The sequence below is a fragment of the Notamacropus eugenii genome, chromosome 1 (genome assembly GCF_028372415.1).
Source record: "Notamacropus eugenii isolate mMacEug1 chromosome 1, mMacEug1.pri_v2, whole genome shotgun sequence".
In the NCBI taxonomy this organism is placed as follows: Eukaryota; Metazoa; Chordata; class Mammalia; order Diprotodontia; family Macropodidae; genus Notamacropus; species Notamacropus eugenii.
In genome coordinates, this window is record NC_092872.1 from 170,182,979 (window position 1) to 170,199,987 (window position 17,009).

Consider the following 17,009-nt stretch of genomic DNA (forward strand, 5'->3'; position numbering starts at 1 on the left):
TGGTCAGATCTGTGGTTCAGGAATACCACTTTGGCAGCTGTGTGGAGGATGGACCAGAGAAGGTAAAACATCCCTCAAGGGACTCAAGGAGCTCACAGTATAATGGGGGACACAGCATGCAAACAACTACATAGAGGATAAATCTGAACTAGTCAAGAGGAAAAGCACTAGAATTAAGGAGAACTGGGAAAGTTTTCCACAGGAGGTGGGATTTTAATTGGTACTTTAGTTCAGGAGGCAATCCCAATGGATTTCTAACTAGAGGAATCCACTTGAAGACCTATGCTTTGTGTTGAACAAAAATGTCAAGGCCTGGGTGGGGGACAGCTAGTGAAAGTACCTGGAATCAGGAGATGGAATGCCTTGTTGAAACAACAGCAAGAAGACCAGCGATGCTGGATCTCAGAATATGTAGGGAGGCAGAAGGTGGAAGAAGACAGGATAGATGGGGGCAAGGGGAAGGTAACAAAGGACTTTCAGTGAACAAGGATTTTATATTTGATCCTGGAGACGACAGGGAGTGAAAGGAGTTTTTTGAGCACAGGGCATGACATGATCCGATCTATGCTTTAAGATCACTTTGACAGTTGAGTAGAGGATGGACTGGTGTGTGAAAAAACTTGTGGAAGGCAGACCAACCAGGAAGCTACTGGAATGGTCCAGACTCAAGATGATGAGGGCCTGTACCAGGGTAGTGCAGTGTCAGAGAAGGAAGTGTATACTGTGGTGCATGAGAGATGAAATGGCTAAGGAAACAACTTATTAAACAGTGTCAGTGTTGTTCACTCAATTTCCACAACCACTTGTTGCTCCAATCTCTTCAATTTCCTTAATACAATAAATATCAATGAAGGAAAAATCAATAAACCTTGGCAACAGATTGGAGAGAGCCATTCTGGATGATACCTAAATTGCAAGCCTGGGTGCCTGAGAGCATGGAGGTACCCTCAACAATAATGGGGAAATTAGGAAGTGGGAGGGACTTGGGGGGAAAGATAAGAGTTTGGTTTTGGACATGTTGAGTTTAGGATGTCAGTAGTTTGAGATGTTCAATAGGTGGTTGGAAATGTGAACCTGGAGATGAGCAGGTTAGGGTTAGATAAGCAGATTTAAGAATCATGAGATAATAATTGAATTTTAGGGAGCTGATGAGATGACCAAGTGAAATAGTAAAGAAGGAAAGGAGACAGAGTTCTGTAGGAAGCCCATGACCATCAGGGATGACTTAGATGAAGCTACATCAAAGGAGACTAAGGAGAAGTTGGATAGATAGAACCAGGAGATAGTAGTGTCAGGAAGTTCAAGTCTGGCCTGCTACCTATCTTCGTAGGCCTTCCCCTCCTCCCTGCTCCGCTCCACCCAGCTAAGAATAGTTTTTACACTTTAAATATTAAAAGATCATTATTAATTTTGGAAAGAGCAGTTTTAAGTGAATGATGAAGTTGTAAACCAGACTATAAGATATATGACATACAAGAGGAGGGTTTTTTAGCTTTCTATGGGTATCAGTGTGGCACTTCAGCTATCCATTGGTTATTTCTTGTTCTCATTACATGACAAGTCTATCACTTTCTTCTGATCATACATTTACTGGATGATCTATCTTACGATACTTCTTGTACATAAGTCCTAGTCAATATGCTGCGGACAACTTGTCCCCACAGCGTCTCTCTGTGGTCTTCAAGTTAACTGTTTTTCTGATTTTTTTGGGGGGGAGCTTGTGGTCTTACATGTTTTAGTCATACAGCATCACTGGGAGAATATTTATGTTAATCACGAATTGTACAAGTACTTCTTTAATCATCAGTATGAATCCACTCTCATTTCAATGCCTAGGGAAATCCCAATTACTCACTAATAAATTGACTCTTCTGAAGATGTAACTGTCTCTCAAAAGAAGAAATCTGAGTTATCAACAACCATAAATATGCTCTAAATAATTTCTCTTATTAGAGAAATACAAATTAAAACAGCTCAAAGATTCCATCTTACACCCAATCAAAAGGGCAACAGTGACAAAAAAGTGAAGTGACAATTGCTGGAGGATCTGTGGGAAAACAGCACAGTCAATGTTGCTGGAACTGTGAACTGGTCTAGCCAGTCTGGGAAACAACTGGAGCAGTGTCCGAAGTTCTTTAATTGTGCATATGCTTTGACCCAGTGATACCACCAGAATAAACTAATGCATCATGAGAATGATGAATAATAAGAACAGCCCTTAAAAATAACAACGTAACTTTCAAAGATTTAAAAACTTTGATCAGTATGATGACCAACTAGGATTCCAGTGAGAAAATCACACTACTTACCTCCTACCAGAGAGGATGAACTCAGTACAGAGTGAGGCACACATTTTTGGGCATACCCGGAGTGGGGATTTGCTTTGTGTAACTCTATCTGATGCAAGGATATTATTTTTCTTTTAATGGAGGAGTGGGAGTGAGGAGTTGGAAGGGGAGAGCTAGTGATGGAGTTATCAAAATTTTTTAAAAGAAAGAGGATCAGTCACTGAAGCACTTAAAAATGCACCAATGAGACCAGAATAAAGGTTAGTAGGAAACAGACAAGCAGGACGATTTTGGAGATAACATGTTGAATTTCTTGTTTGCTTAAAGAGAAAGGCAAGCTGTTCATAGTATAGATTGGCAGTTTCATGGATAGTCCTTTCTGTTCCTTTTCTGTGGAAATGTTCATCTTGCAGGGTTGTTGGAAGCAGTGAATGAGATATTTGTAAAGCACTTAGCACAGCGCCTGGAATATAGAGAGTGCTATATAAATTCTTATTTTCTCCCCTCATCCTATTTGATGTTGGTTAAGTTTAGAACTAAAAAAAAAATTCTAATTGGGACAATATAATGAAATGAATGATCATATTTGAGCCCATTTCTTCTATATCAACTGATTAAGTTGCAAATGAAAAAAAGGGCATTTTCAAAATGAAAGGTAAAGTAAACAGAATTAAAAACAAAAATAGTAATCTGGTTAATAAAAAAGAACTACTGAAATGATCAATAAAATCAATAAATCATTAGCCAATTTAATAAAAAAGGGAAAAATTAAAATAATAGGATAAAAAAAGAGAAGGAACAAATTATACTAAGTAGAGAAATAAAGAATATTATCAACAATTTTTTTTCACTACAAAGAAGCTACATTTGCACCAGCAGTTTAAGGACTGTATATTAGGAAGACAACCAGCAAAACAGATCATATTAATATCAAATCAATAAAAATTTCATGATTATATCAATAGATGCAAAATGGCTTTAAAAACACACACATACATACATATACATATACACATACACATCTCAAACAAAAGAAACCTAAAATTTTTTCCTAAATGTGGTAAAAAGCATTTCTCTGAAACGAGATAGTATAATATAAAATGGATATATTAGATAAGTTTCCATTACTAACAGGGGTGAAACAAACATACTTAGTAAGCCCATTATTATGTGACGTATCTAGAAATGCTAGCCATAGCAATAGCAATACAAGAAAAAATAAATTAAAGGGATGAGCGTTGGCAAAGAAGAGATTATCTCTGCAAATAATATGATTGTTTAGGAAGAACAAAGACAACAAAAAATTAACTGAAATGAATAACTTTAGCAAAGTATCAGGAAATAAATCTACAAAATCATTAGTGTTTTATATATTACAAATAAACCCTAAGAAGGATGAAATACTACTTAAGACTATACTATAGAATATACTAAAATAAATACTATTTACAATAACAAAACATATTAAAAATTTAAGTGTAAACCTATGGAGACATATATAAGAGTTGTATAACTACAACCACCAAACAATTTTCATAAAAGTTAAAGAACTAAATAATTGGAGTTACTCAGTGTTCATGTCTTGGTCAGGCTAATATAAATAAAAAATGACAAAACTACCCAAACCAGTTTATAAAATTAATGTTAAGCCCATCAAATCACCAATGGAATATATTATGGAACTGGATAAAATAATAAAATACATGTAGAAGGACAAATTGTCCAGAACATCAAGAGAAATAATACAAAATTTCAGGGAAGGAGAAGGCTTATTATTATCTCAAACTACTACAGTGGAGTAACTACCAAAATTATTTAGCACTGAAGGAAAACAAAATGGATCAGTGAAGAAGATTAGATAAGTAAAACCTAGAACAAAATGCACATAGCAGTCTTCTGTTACTTGGGAAGAACTTCATTATTCTACCAAGACGACTGGGGAAATGAGAGAGCATTCTGGTAGAAAATGGGACTTAGGCCAACACATTATAGTACCTGCCACAACAAATTCAAAATGGACCAAAAGTCTAAACATAAAAATCATACCATCAAAAAAAAAAAATCATGTGAGTATAATAGGATATGCCTTTCCCTATGGACATAGGAAAGAATAACAATTGTGATAAGGGAAATCATGAGACATTTTGATTAAAAATTTTTACATAAAGTCAATGCGTCCATAATAAGAAAGGATGTGGACTGAAAAGACTACATTAAATCTCTCTGAAAAAAGCCTGATAAAAAAAATCTAATCTATTGCTAGTTTCTTCAACTGTAAAATGGGAACAGTAACAGCACCTCCTTCTCATTATGAGATAAAACTTGTAGAGTGCTTAGCACAGCAAATGACTTATTCCCTTGTTCTCCTTGATATAAATATGTAAGAATAAGAGCTATTCCCTATTAGATCAGTAGTGAAATAATATAAACAGGCAGTTAAGAAAGAGTAAACACAAATTATCAACAAACCACCTGAAAAATAACATGTAAAAAAGAAGAATTCAACAAATGTTTATTAAAACAACGTGCAAAGCACTTCCTATTATGGACAGAAAGATAAAAATAATAAATGGTGCTTGTCCTCAAGGAGTTAACATTTTACTGGGGAGACATATATAAATTTTACTGGGGATATATATATATTGGAGGTATATACAAAGTAATCTTGAGAAGGGGAGAATGTAACAACCAAGATGAGGGAAACTTTGGGAAATGTGTCATGTTAGGAGGCGGCTGCCCCAGGTAGTACTTTGAAGGAAGTAAGGCACTGTGTGAAGTCAAAAAAGATGAGGTAGGTGGGAGTCAGATAGTGGAAGACCTAGAATATCAGGTGGAGGATTATGCATTTTATCCTAGGAGCAACACGGAGTCAATGAAGGTTTTTGTGAAAAGGGCTGACATGGTCAGATCTGGTTTAGGAATGTACATTTGGCAACTGTATAAAAGACTGGTTAGGGTAGATTGGGTAAGCTAGAAGCAGAGTGAGCAAATAGGACTTTTTAAAAATAGTCTAGTCAAGAGACGAGGACCTAAATTAAAGTAGAGGCTGTGTGAGGGGAAAGAAGTAGACAGAGGTGAGAGATATCATGGGGATAGCATAGCAAAGCTTGGCAACTGATAGAAAAGAGAAGTAAATCTGTGAGGTAGTACCTCACACCCAAACTGGAAAAGATGGTCAAAGATGACAAAATTCATTATTGGCAGGGAGATGGGGAAAAAAGTCATGCTAACTTATTGCTGCTGGAACTGTGAAGTGGTTCCATCATATCAGATCACAATGGAAGCTATAAAAATATTCATACCCCTTAACCCATCAATTCCACTTTTAGGTTTGCGCCTAAAGGAGGTTAGTGACAGGAAGAAAAGACCCACTTGTAGAAAAATAGTCATAGAAGTACTTCTTGTAACAGGAAAAACCATGTGTTTGAATATTGGGGAATAGCTAAGTAAGTTGTCATATATGAATATATCGGAACCTTATTGCACTGTAAAGAATGACACACTTGAATACAAAGAAATATGAGAATGTTCATATGAAATAATGTAGATCATAAAAAGGACCCCAAAACAAGAGATCGAATGCAGCCATATATAGAAAATAACTTCAAACAGAAATAAGACAGAAAATACAGTGAATGATGCAGAGAATTTGCCTGTCACATAGTAGGTACTTAAATGCTTGTCAGGTTGACTTTATCAACTGGTAAATAAAAGAAGGGTACAGTTGCAGGTACCAAAATGTATAGTCACTTTTTTCATGCTTTGCTTATTTTGGCTCTTTTTTCTTTGTTTGATATTTATCACTACTATTATGATTACTTATAGCTTTACTTGTACTGTCTTGGACCTTCTTTACAGATGTACTTGAACATTTGCATGTGAGTAGAACTTAATGGACAGCTAGTGGATTGCGTACCAGGCTTGGAATCAGGGAAGACTCATCTTCCCGAATTCAAATCTGACCTCAAACACTTGCTAGTTGTGTGACCCTTCCTGCCTCAGTTTTCTCATCTGTAAAATGAGCTGGAGAAGAAAATGGTAAACCACTCCAGTATCTTTGCCAAGGAAACCCCAAATGCGGTCAAAAAGAGTCAGACACAACTGAAATGAATGAACAGAAGTCTATCAATTAAAAACAAATTTAAGGTGGCAGTATTTTAAGAGAGATGCAATCACCCTGGGCAGCTATCAGGAAAGGTGGGTACTCAATGTTGTTCCTAGTTTTAGAAAATTTTCAGCTCTGTATCAGGTCTCCCTGGACCATGAAGTCTCAGTTTTTTTTCCTAGCCCATCTAAGAACCAGAAAGGTGAACAAGATGTAAAATGGTTAGTCTAGTGTGCATTTCTATCAGAAGGGAAGGAACCTCTAACAGATGCTCAAATTGATATATTTTAGAAGGGAAAAAAATGACTGGTAGGTAACCAGGAAGACATTTCTGCTAAACTGGAAGGATAGCTCCTGGCAGTTGAAAGTTATAATGGAACCAGATCACAAGCAGGCAGGAAGTAAGGTTGGGCACTTAAAGTGCCACCTCCCTCTACGTGGGAGGTTAGGTGTTCTGTGAAATGTCATAGGGGAGACTAGCTGCTCTGCTAGTGGGACAGTAATGTTTCTACCTTAGGTGAGCTGCAGCCAAGCTCCCTTTGCCTACAGCATTCAGTGGTAGAAAGAGGCTCAATGCTCATCATTTTACATCCAAAAACATGATTTCATTAGTGTATAGAGGATTTCTGATGTGGAAATTCTTTCAGTTAAGATCTGCAGGTCATTTCAAAGATTGCCTAGGGTACTACAGTGATTTAACCAGTGGTCATGATGGCTGGTGTTAGTCAGAGGCTTTCCTGACTCCAAGTCACTGAAAATCACTTCCTTCGTAACTCAAGAAAATAGCTTCCTAAGAAAAGGATTTTTAAAAAATAACCCCAACTAGATTAGCTCATAGGATTTATACCAAAAGGACAAGAAAGACTATATTTTGTGTCTTACCTGATGACCTTTAGGCTAGAGCTTTCTTTCATAATAACACTGTGAGGCAGGAAAAGTATCACTTCCTTTTTATGGAGAAGGAAATTAAGGTATACACAGGAAAATTAAGTGATTTTCCTGGGGTCACACAAGTGCTAAATGTCTGAGTTGGGACTAGAATAGTCATCCAATTTCAGCTTCCTACTATATCATACACACAGAAATATTCATGGGGTGGAGGGAGAGCTCTCCAAAAACACGTAGGATTTAGGTATCGACTCAGGCAAAGAAGGTGGATTGAGAACTAAGACTAGGATTGTCCTTTAGGATTCTAGTGAACAGGCAGGTCACATATCTTCTGACCAACCACCAGGAAAGTCTGGGAAAGACACTTGAGAGAACAAAGTCCAATTTTAACAAGGCTTTAACAGGGTTAAAATTTTTTTTTTTTTAACATGCTTGGGTGATCAGAGTCCTGGTGACAGTTTAAACACTTCTGTAAGGAATATTTCATGGGAAGAGTCGCTAACAAGGTTCTACTTTGCTACTATGTCATACGTTGTTGTAAGGAAAGCCTAAAGACTGTAAGTTATTATTATTGAAGAGATGCCGCAGAAAGAGGGACTTTGATCTACTGAATCCCAAGGCCAGGGTGGACCAGTCTTTGAACTCAAGGAGATGGGGATACTTCAACTTGAGAATTTATTATCTCTAAACTAGATTTTAAACTTATTCTACTCTAAGGTATCTGGTTGGTTTATGGACAGCCAGAAGCACTTAAGAATTTCATGGAGAGGGAATACTCTTTACCCAGCACCTTTTCACAAAGGGTTCTTAACTTTATTTTGTCATGGTCTTCTTCTAAGGGTAATGAACTTAAATGCATAATATAAAATATAAAAGCTTATAAGAAACCAATTATGCTGAAATATAAGGAAAAGAGAGATTAAAGAATAAGCCACCAATCAAAGAATAAAAGTTTAGAATAAATAGAAAAGAAAGAAAAACAATGAAAAGAACAAGGTAAAGAAATTTTCAAAAAGATGGGAGGGGAAAAACAACAAAACATAGGCACAAGGGGACGAGAGAAAGAGAATTTTGAATTAACCATTTCTGAGAGGGGAAAAAGGAGAGGAAAAGGATGGGAAGAACAAGATAATAAAATCAATAAGTAAGTAAAACTCCCAACTGGAGAAAGAGTTGACAAAAACAGGAGGGAAGGAGAGAGGAGATAAATGAAAACTAATTATGGGGGCAAAGTACTGATTTAAGAGGAACCCCCCAAAAAAAATCCTAATAAAAGTAATACTAGAAATAGAAATGGAAAAAGTCAAATTTAAGTCTCATGCTTTTAAATGTGAATGGATTAAATAATCCAATAAATGGATAAGAACACAAACTACCACAATTTGTTGCTTACAAGGAAGGCATCCAAAAAACAAACATATATAAAATAAAAATGAGAAGCTGAAACAAAATTTACTATACACTAGGTGAATCCAAAAAAGGAGGAGCTTGAAATATGCTATAAGACAATGTAAAAATAAACATTTGTAATGTAAATGCAAATGAACAAGGAAATTGAATTATGCTTAAATGAATCTTAGACAAAGAATCAAAAGTAACATTAAACATGTTGCAAATGATATAGCATCTAAAATCATAAAAGTAAAAATTAAATTGCAAAAAGACAGCAATACAACAGTAGGAGACTTTAACGTTCTCTCACAGACAAAACTAAAGGAAAAATACAGAATTGAACAAATTATTGGAGAAATCGAAACTTAATGACTTATGATGCTTCTGAATTTAAATATTTAAGAATTTAAATATTTCTCAGCATCCCAAGGCACTTTTACAAAAATAGATTATGTATTAGGGTATAGAGGAATTGCAAATACATATAAGAAGGCAGATATACTAAACATATCCTTTGGGGACAATAATACAGCAAAAATAATGATTGAGACAGGTAACAGAGGAGAAGGTATTTTCTGTCTGGAATAAGTTCAGTTTCAGACACCATGACATAGCTATGAAAGGATATTCAAATGACAGTATCCAGCAAACAGTTATAAATATGGGGCCAGAGCTACAGAAAAGGGTCAGGATAGAAACATGTTGGGGAAACCTATGTATTTGCAGTACTCCTGAAACGGGAAACAAGAGCAACAACAGGATTTTAGAAAACTTTATTATTAATTTCACTGGCTGAATGATACTCCAGCTTTTGCTGCAGATTATTCCTAAGAACAATGGCCATGGTACATATGGTAACAGCAAACTATGAGTAGCTGAAACAAGTGTTGCTCTCCGTCCCAAAAAAGACATATTGTACCCAAATAACTTAAAAGATCTTTAATGTTTAATAACATATACTTCATTAAAAATAAAATTTACAAGTTGTATTATGGCAGTTAGTAGCCGTTACAATCAGTGCAGATCAGATGATGACAGATATAAAAATAAGAACTATGCACATTTGTGGTTGGTTGTTATAAAAATGAATATGATGGTTGAAGGAATGATCTATTTTTAGGCTTTGGTGGAGCCATAATCCCTAATTTTCTACTGGCTCCTGAAGTTACTTGAGAACTATAAGATGCTGTATTGGATCCAAATGCATTTGAGGATTTGCTTTTAGAAGATGTCTTTCTGCATGTGTTAGGTACCCTAGAAATATGACCAGAGAAATTCAAATTAAACCATGTCGATTTCATTTTGTCTGGTAAAATAAAATTACTCTGATTTATCATGACTTATTTTAGGCAAACGTCTCAATAACACTCTTAACAAACCAAATGAGAAACACAGTAAGAAATGCCCTTGAAATGGAATAACACAAGGTAAAATGAGCTGTAAGTCCAATCCTGCCACTAGTCGTATTTCCTACATTAATATGAGAACTGCCATATTGAGTCATACATATGGTCAGCCCAACGTTGTCTTTTGCAAGACCAAAGATGTCGTAAGTGGGTACGGTTGTCTTCCTCAATGTGAATCTCAAAATAACTGAGGATGTGCCAAAGACATTCTTGTTTTGTTTAATAATTCATTATGGATTTATCTAATTCCCTTTTTATACCTATCTTTTATTTTCAGCCTGGACAATTTCTTGGTGGTAATAAGTTCCTTGAATTTACTTCTTGATAATGTAAAGTAATCTTTCATTTACCTAAGTATACTTTAAATAAAGTTATCACCTATTCAACAAGTTCGTTCTATTTATCCCTACAAGTTGCAATTTTATAGATTTTGATTTCGTATTCCTTTGTTCCAGCTTGTTATACTTACCTACCCACCACTGATTCTGTTTCCAACGACTTAAGTAAATGAAAATACCTTAAAGTAAAGCCCCCAAACTCTTGGCCCATGTGTACCATGTAATCATATTCACATTTCAGGAAAATACATATCTGGAAAGAGGTGGTGCAAGGGCCATTTTTCTCATCTCCCAAATAACCTCTTCTTGGCATGGATGGAACAGCTAGAGTAGGCAGATGAAACCCTGGTGATCCCTTTTAAAACGACAACAGGGAAGAGAGAAAGTGGAGCTGGTTTGCTGGGTGAGCTTAATAGGCAAAGGTAACGTGAGCTGCTTTTGGCCCCAGTCCACTGGTCTAGTGCGGGAGGAGCTGCTTTCTTAAAGTTGCTTCCCCAATGTTTTATCCCACTGCTACTTCCAACTCTAGGTCCAGTTACCTTTTACCTCAGAAATTTCATAGAGTAGGAGTGGAATGGTAGGCTAAGAAGGTGAAGAAAGTCTTCAGCTGTAGCTCTCACTTCCCCAAATGGTTTATTCCTAAGTCCTCCCAGCACCATCACTTCCCCTGCTGACCTAAAGATAATGGCTTTTTACAAAACAAAAACAAAAAAAAAAAATCCACACTGCCAGACTGCTTACAAAGATAATGGCAGTGTTATCTATAGAAGCTTTTTGCCACAGAGCTATTTCCTGCTGTATTGTAACTGTGCTGAATTTATGCCCAGCATTAATTCCACGGCATTTTGACATGCCATTACTGTTTCTGCATTTCTTTGGGGCATGTTGGTATGACTGTAGTCTTCTGTTGGCCAGTGCTGGTCTTCTTTCAGTGCTGAAGACTGTTAAGATTTGTAAATTAATCCTTGCTTTTCTTAAGTAACAATGTAGAACATGGCAAGGGGCTGGACGATGAAGTGGTGTGTGTTGATTGTTCTGAACTGGAAGGGAAACAGTTTTTCCTACTGCCATAAGCTGACCTCTTGCTGAGAAATGAAACCTCAAATGAATACCCCTGCTGAATATTAGGTTTGCAAATAGTCACTTCCATTTGACCTGGGCAGTTTTTTTTTACCCATTTTTTACCCATAGTCAAAATATCAAATACACAACTGGCTTATTGTTTACTGTTTAGAAGAGGCAAAACATGATGACAAAGGGGCCCGGGCTAAGGGTTCTGAAAGACAGTTATCTAGGTGAGTGGGCACAACGTAACATGAACATTCTCTTCTACAGCAGCTTGATGAATGAAGATGGAATTGTAATAATAAACTGCCATTTCATTTCTAAGAGAGGGTATGATGTGAAGAAAAATCAATAACAAATAGAAGTGCATATTGAAATAATAAGAGATATGCTTGATAACATTATTAAAATTCATCGTCAAAATCTGAAGCTGTTGGAATAAAGCTGAGTTTCATTTAGATTGACAAGATTTGAGGCCAGATTATAGGGGGAAATGTTTCTCTTTATAAGTAAACAAAATAGCCCCTGGTTTAAGATTAGACCAAAATTAAAATTATTTGGAAGATCATTCACCTGTTTAGGAAACAATTACATTTTGTGCATACTCTATTAGGGGAATAAAACATTTCCCAAAGCAGCACAGCAAAGAAAGAAAATGAGAACATTAAAATCCCAATGGAATAGCTGCTGGGTCTCTGGTGTACTGAATACTATAAAATTACACTCACTCTTAGTAATGAGCTTACGTTCCTGGGCATTGGCAGAAGAACTAGCATAGAAAAGGTAGTGATTCCACCCAGAAAGTGATAACTAAGGAAAACATGACCTCTGTCCCAATCCTAACCTAATTTTCAATTTTACTCTCTAGAAGGAAACAAGGGAGAATACAACAGCTTACAAAGCTTACTACAGATTTTTCCCATTATCTAAAAACATCTCTGTGAAAATGTCGTTATTTTTAGTTTCACATTCTTTAGATTTAAGTAACAGCCACAACCCTACCCATCCCTTAACTAAACAGGCAACAATCCAGAGCTCTCTGTTATGGCTATAATAGGAAGGCTTGCAGAGGCGACAAGGGTATAAAGAAATGAAAAATAACCCCAAGACCTTTGAATTATACTCCTCTATATGGACTCAAAAAAATCAAACACATGAAGCTTTTGCTTTCTTTACAAATAACCATGGTCTACATTTTCTTTCACCCTGAATTCACCAAATAACCCTATTTCTGGTTTTCAACTGGCTTCTAAAATGAAAGGTTTTTGATGTTATACTGGTACTTAGAATCATACTAATTTTAAATTAGGATTTATAATTAACTGCTGAACAGATTATATATGTAGCCCTCTTCTGGATCTTCCAGGTTACAACCCTCTCCTGGATGCTGTTGCATGGGTGGGGAGATGAAATCTCAGTCTTATATAAAAACAAACTGAATTTTTTTTTTTCATCATGTTCCTAACATATCAATCCACCAGCTTGCAAAGATTCAGAATCATATGACTTCAAAGAATTTTAATATAAGAAACATAAAAATATTAATTAAATAGATAATTCTATAGAGATGAGCTACCTACTTGGTATTTATTAGTGGTATTATGAGCCAGTATATAATCAGCTCAAGAAAATCAGCTATTTTGAAAATAATCTAGATGGAATTACCGTAGTCCAGAACAGATAATTTAAGAATCTGAAATAAAATCTTTTTTTTCCTCCTCAGATCTGAGCTAGCAGTTTGTTAATGGGAAATGTAACCATTAGTCACTTTATCACTCTGAGCTCTGGTTTCTTCATCTGTAGAATAGAACAATAATACCTGCCTCGAGCGTCATCAGGATCAATGAACTAATGTACGTAAAACTATTTTGTCAAGTGAAAAATACCCAACAAACAGCACCCAGCATCACTTAATACACTTTTTAATAACTGTTTGTTAAATGAATTATGAATGCTTCAAACCAAACCAGAGCCACAGTGTAGCTTTCTTCCTGCTATAATGGCTTGCAAAATAGAACCCAAAGCAAAAGAAACATACCTCCTTGAATTGGATTGTTGGTTCCCATGGCTTGTTTTCTTCCTTTTGGACTTTGGAAAGGTTGGCAACCTTCTCCTTTTCCTCTCATTTTTAGCTTTATTTGAAAAATAGTGAGAAGATACTTGTGTTTCTTCTTCATTTCTTTCGGCATCATGAGGACTTAGGGAATCATCATTAGCTGCAAATGGACAATAATGCACATTCTTAGGCAACATTGTTTTGGTTTTAAACCAACATTTTTATAGTTGAGGGAAAGAAAGCTTTTGGATACACCACTTCCTGGTATCCTGGAGTTCTATGGGTTTGGGAACTTAGTTAAAACAAGAGAGAACTTAATGGATTTCAATGTTGGAACTAAAACTTTATTTTCTCTGAGTCCCCAAAAAGCAATTCATTCATAATGTAAGCCACAACTCAAGAAGCAATTCTCAGCATTTCTGGAGGTATGACACTTGATGATTTATTCATTTTCATAACGTCCCTTTCCTACTCATATCCCAAATACTCAATGGCAGTACAAATACAACTAATGAATGTGTATATATATGTGTGTATTTTTTTTTTTTTTACAATATCAGTTGAGATAACTAGATACAATTTGGGAGATCACAAAACCAGGATTGTGAACCATTTTCTTAGTGGTTTGTTACATAGCACCTGTAGGACATCTTGGGTATTTGAAAAATTTTCAATAATATTTAGGGCAGAATGAAAAATTGGATTTTAATTGGCTTGGCAATAATATTCAAATATGAAAGTACTTTGAAATATATAAAATGTTATGCAAATACAGTGTGTCCTGGAAGCATTACTGCAGCTTTAAGCTGTTAAAGCTAGCATTAATTTAATTATAATAGGGAAAAAAGGCCTGTTGGAAAGGAACTATCTTTAGCAAGGTCTATATTTGATTAGTCAGCATGGTATATACTGCAATGCATGGCACACTGGACTGAGTTAGGAAGGAGATCAAGGTCCTAGTCCTGGTGCGGCCACAACCTGCCGTGATTATGGATAAATCACTTCACCTCTGGGTCTCAGTTTCCTTATCTGTAAAATGAGGATGATGCTCCTTACTAAAATTCTCCCCAGTTCTTAGCATTCTACAGTACTATAGCTAACTAATGATATTTAATAAGGACAAATACTTCAGTACACGGTAAAAAACTTATTTAACAATTAAGCAAGAAAAAATGCTAGACGAACTTTTCTTTTCATGTGTACGGACACATCTTCACATAACAGCTGTGAACACTGCACTAATTATGTTGTCAAAGAGTGTCTATGAATGTATACTTCTGTGACAATAATAATTTACAAAATGATTTGCACTTCAGAATACTTGGAATTTGTCTGCAGAAAACAATTGTGACTCTATTTCTATTTATAAAGAAAATCGTTTGTTGATTGGTTGGTAAGCCAGGGCAGGGGATGGGGAAGAAGTCTTAAGAACCATATGGATGAATCTTCATGTTATCACTAGCATAGAGGGCAGGGTTCACCATCCATTACGGTCCTATTTCATCTACACCTAAGCAGCTTCCAAATATTTGCCACACTAACGATAATTCCTCTTCATGAGAGGCAGAAAGATAGACAGTACAGTGTAATGAAAAAAATCTTGGCTGAGAGTTAGGAAATCAGGGTTCTAAACCTGGTTCTGTTACCTCTAGCAGTGTTACTCTGAGCATGTCATTAAAAGCCTTTGGGTCTCAGTGTGTTTATCCTTAAACTGAGGGGGGAAGGATGAGATGATCTTTAAGGGGCCTTTCAGCATTAACATTTGATGATTCGAGTTTGTAACTACACAATGTCTAATCTATTTTCTTTGTGCATTCAAAGTAAAGCTCAATTTTGGATAACACAAATAATACATTAAGAGGATTATGTTAGCTCTACTTCTCAAAAACATTTTTTATCAGAAAATAAAAAAAATAATGATGGAGAACTCTCATGAACACTGACCAATCTTAACTCCAGGAGACTGCCAGTGAAACAAGCCTCCCTCTTCTTGGCAAACAGTGGACAATAGCTATAAACAAGATACATACTATCAGATATGGGCAATGTGTTGGTATGTGTTGCCTAGTGGGGGTTGTTCATTAAAAGAGGTTTCATCAGAGGAATCGTTGGGGAGGGACAGTGCTACGATAAAGAAATCAACACCAATAAAACACTGGTGTTTTGGAAAAGAAAACCTGAAAAAGTTCTTAGGCATAGGGGACTGAGCTAGGCTTAAGTCAAGAAGCTGTTCAACAAGCATTTATTAGGCATTTACTATGGTGCCACCCTCACAGTCTAATGGAAGGGGATGGGTGGAGACAACAGGCAAACAATTATGTACAAACAAGATATATACAGGGTAAATGGGAGATTATTCCAGAGGAAAGGTGCTAATATTAAGGAAGAACAAAAAAGACTTTTTGCAGAAGGTAGGATTTTGAGGTTTGAAGGAAGTCAAGAGACAGAGATGAGGCGGCAAGAATTTCAGACATGAGGGATAGTCAGTGAAAATGAATGAATATGAAGAGGGAGTGTTTTATGGGAGGAGTAGTAAGGAAGCTGGATCAAGTCACTGGATCAAAATACATGTTGGGAGTAAGGTGTAAAAAGACCAGAAAAGTAGGATAGAACAAGCTAATAAAGGGTTTTAAAAGTTGAAGAGATTTGATCCTGGAGGTGATAGGAAGTCACTGGAATTTATTGACGAGGGGAGTAACATGGTTAAACTATGCTTTAGAAAGATCCCTTTGGCTGAGTGGAGAATGGTCTGAAATGGGGAGATGCTTGGAAAAGCAACTAGCAGGCTATTGTAATAGTCCAGGTATAAAGTGATGATGGTCTGTTCCTGTCTGAGGAGAAAAGGGAGTGTATGAGAGAGACTTTGAAGGTAGAAATGACAAGACTTGAAACAGATTGTGAGCCTGAATGACTAGAAGGATGGTAGTACCCTTGACAGTTTAGGGAAGTTAGGAAGACCTGGGTTCAAATCTTGCCTATTACATACTGGCTGCATGACCCTGGATAAATCATCTCTTTAAGACTATAAATTGTAAAGAAGGTGCTAACCTGTACCAGTAAAGGTTTGAGTCCCTATCCCTATCTAAGATACTCTGGGAACCTAGTTTCAAAAAGAAACTATCTGCAGAAGTGGATAAAAACATGAAAACTGGATCTTGACATTGTGTCTAATTAGAAGGCAACATATTAGAGGGAAAACATAAAAAACTATTCTTTTGGCATATGCCAAAATAGTTTTCATTCCCAACAGTCCCCTTATTAAAGTTTAGTAATAATGACTATCTAGGGGACAGTAGCTATAGGAATCTTTTGATAATGCTTAATCAAATGCTTAGAAATAGTTATATTTCTCAGGAATTTTTGTAACAGGTATTTTTATGGACAGAGGATACACAGATTTTATAATGTATGTTCTTCTGACAAAAATCCTGATCTAGTTTTTTACTTTATCTTTACATTATTCCTAAAAGT

General features: G+C 36.0%; 1 protein-coding gene and 1 long non-coding RNA gene across 3 annotated transcripts in view; one reads left to right on the forward strand and one right to left on the reverse strand.

Annotated features, from left to right (window-relative positions):
- The window catches only part of LOC140510303 (uncharacterized), a 133,012-nt gene that overhangs the window by 85,050 nt on the left and 30,953 nt on the right, over positions 1 to 17,009 (forward strand). The gene's annotated exons all lie outside the window — the stretch shown is intronic.
- The window catches only part of BLM (BLM RecQ like helicase), a 59,633-nt gene continuing 52,053 nt past the window's right edge, over positions 9,430 to 17,009 (reverse strand). For both annotated transcript variants that reach the window (XM_072618753.1, XM_072618744.1), the window contains 2 exons: positions 13,521 to 13,698; positions 9,430 to 9,927 (listed from right to left, as the gene is read on the reverse strand). In XM_072618753.1, the coding sequence (XP_072474854.1) occupies positions 9,750 to 9,927; positions 13,521 to 13,698 (356 nt within the window). In that variant the 3' untranslated portion in view covers positions 9,430 to 9,749. The remainder of the gene's footprint in view (positions 9,928 to 13,520; positions 13,699 to 17,009) is intronic.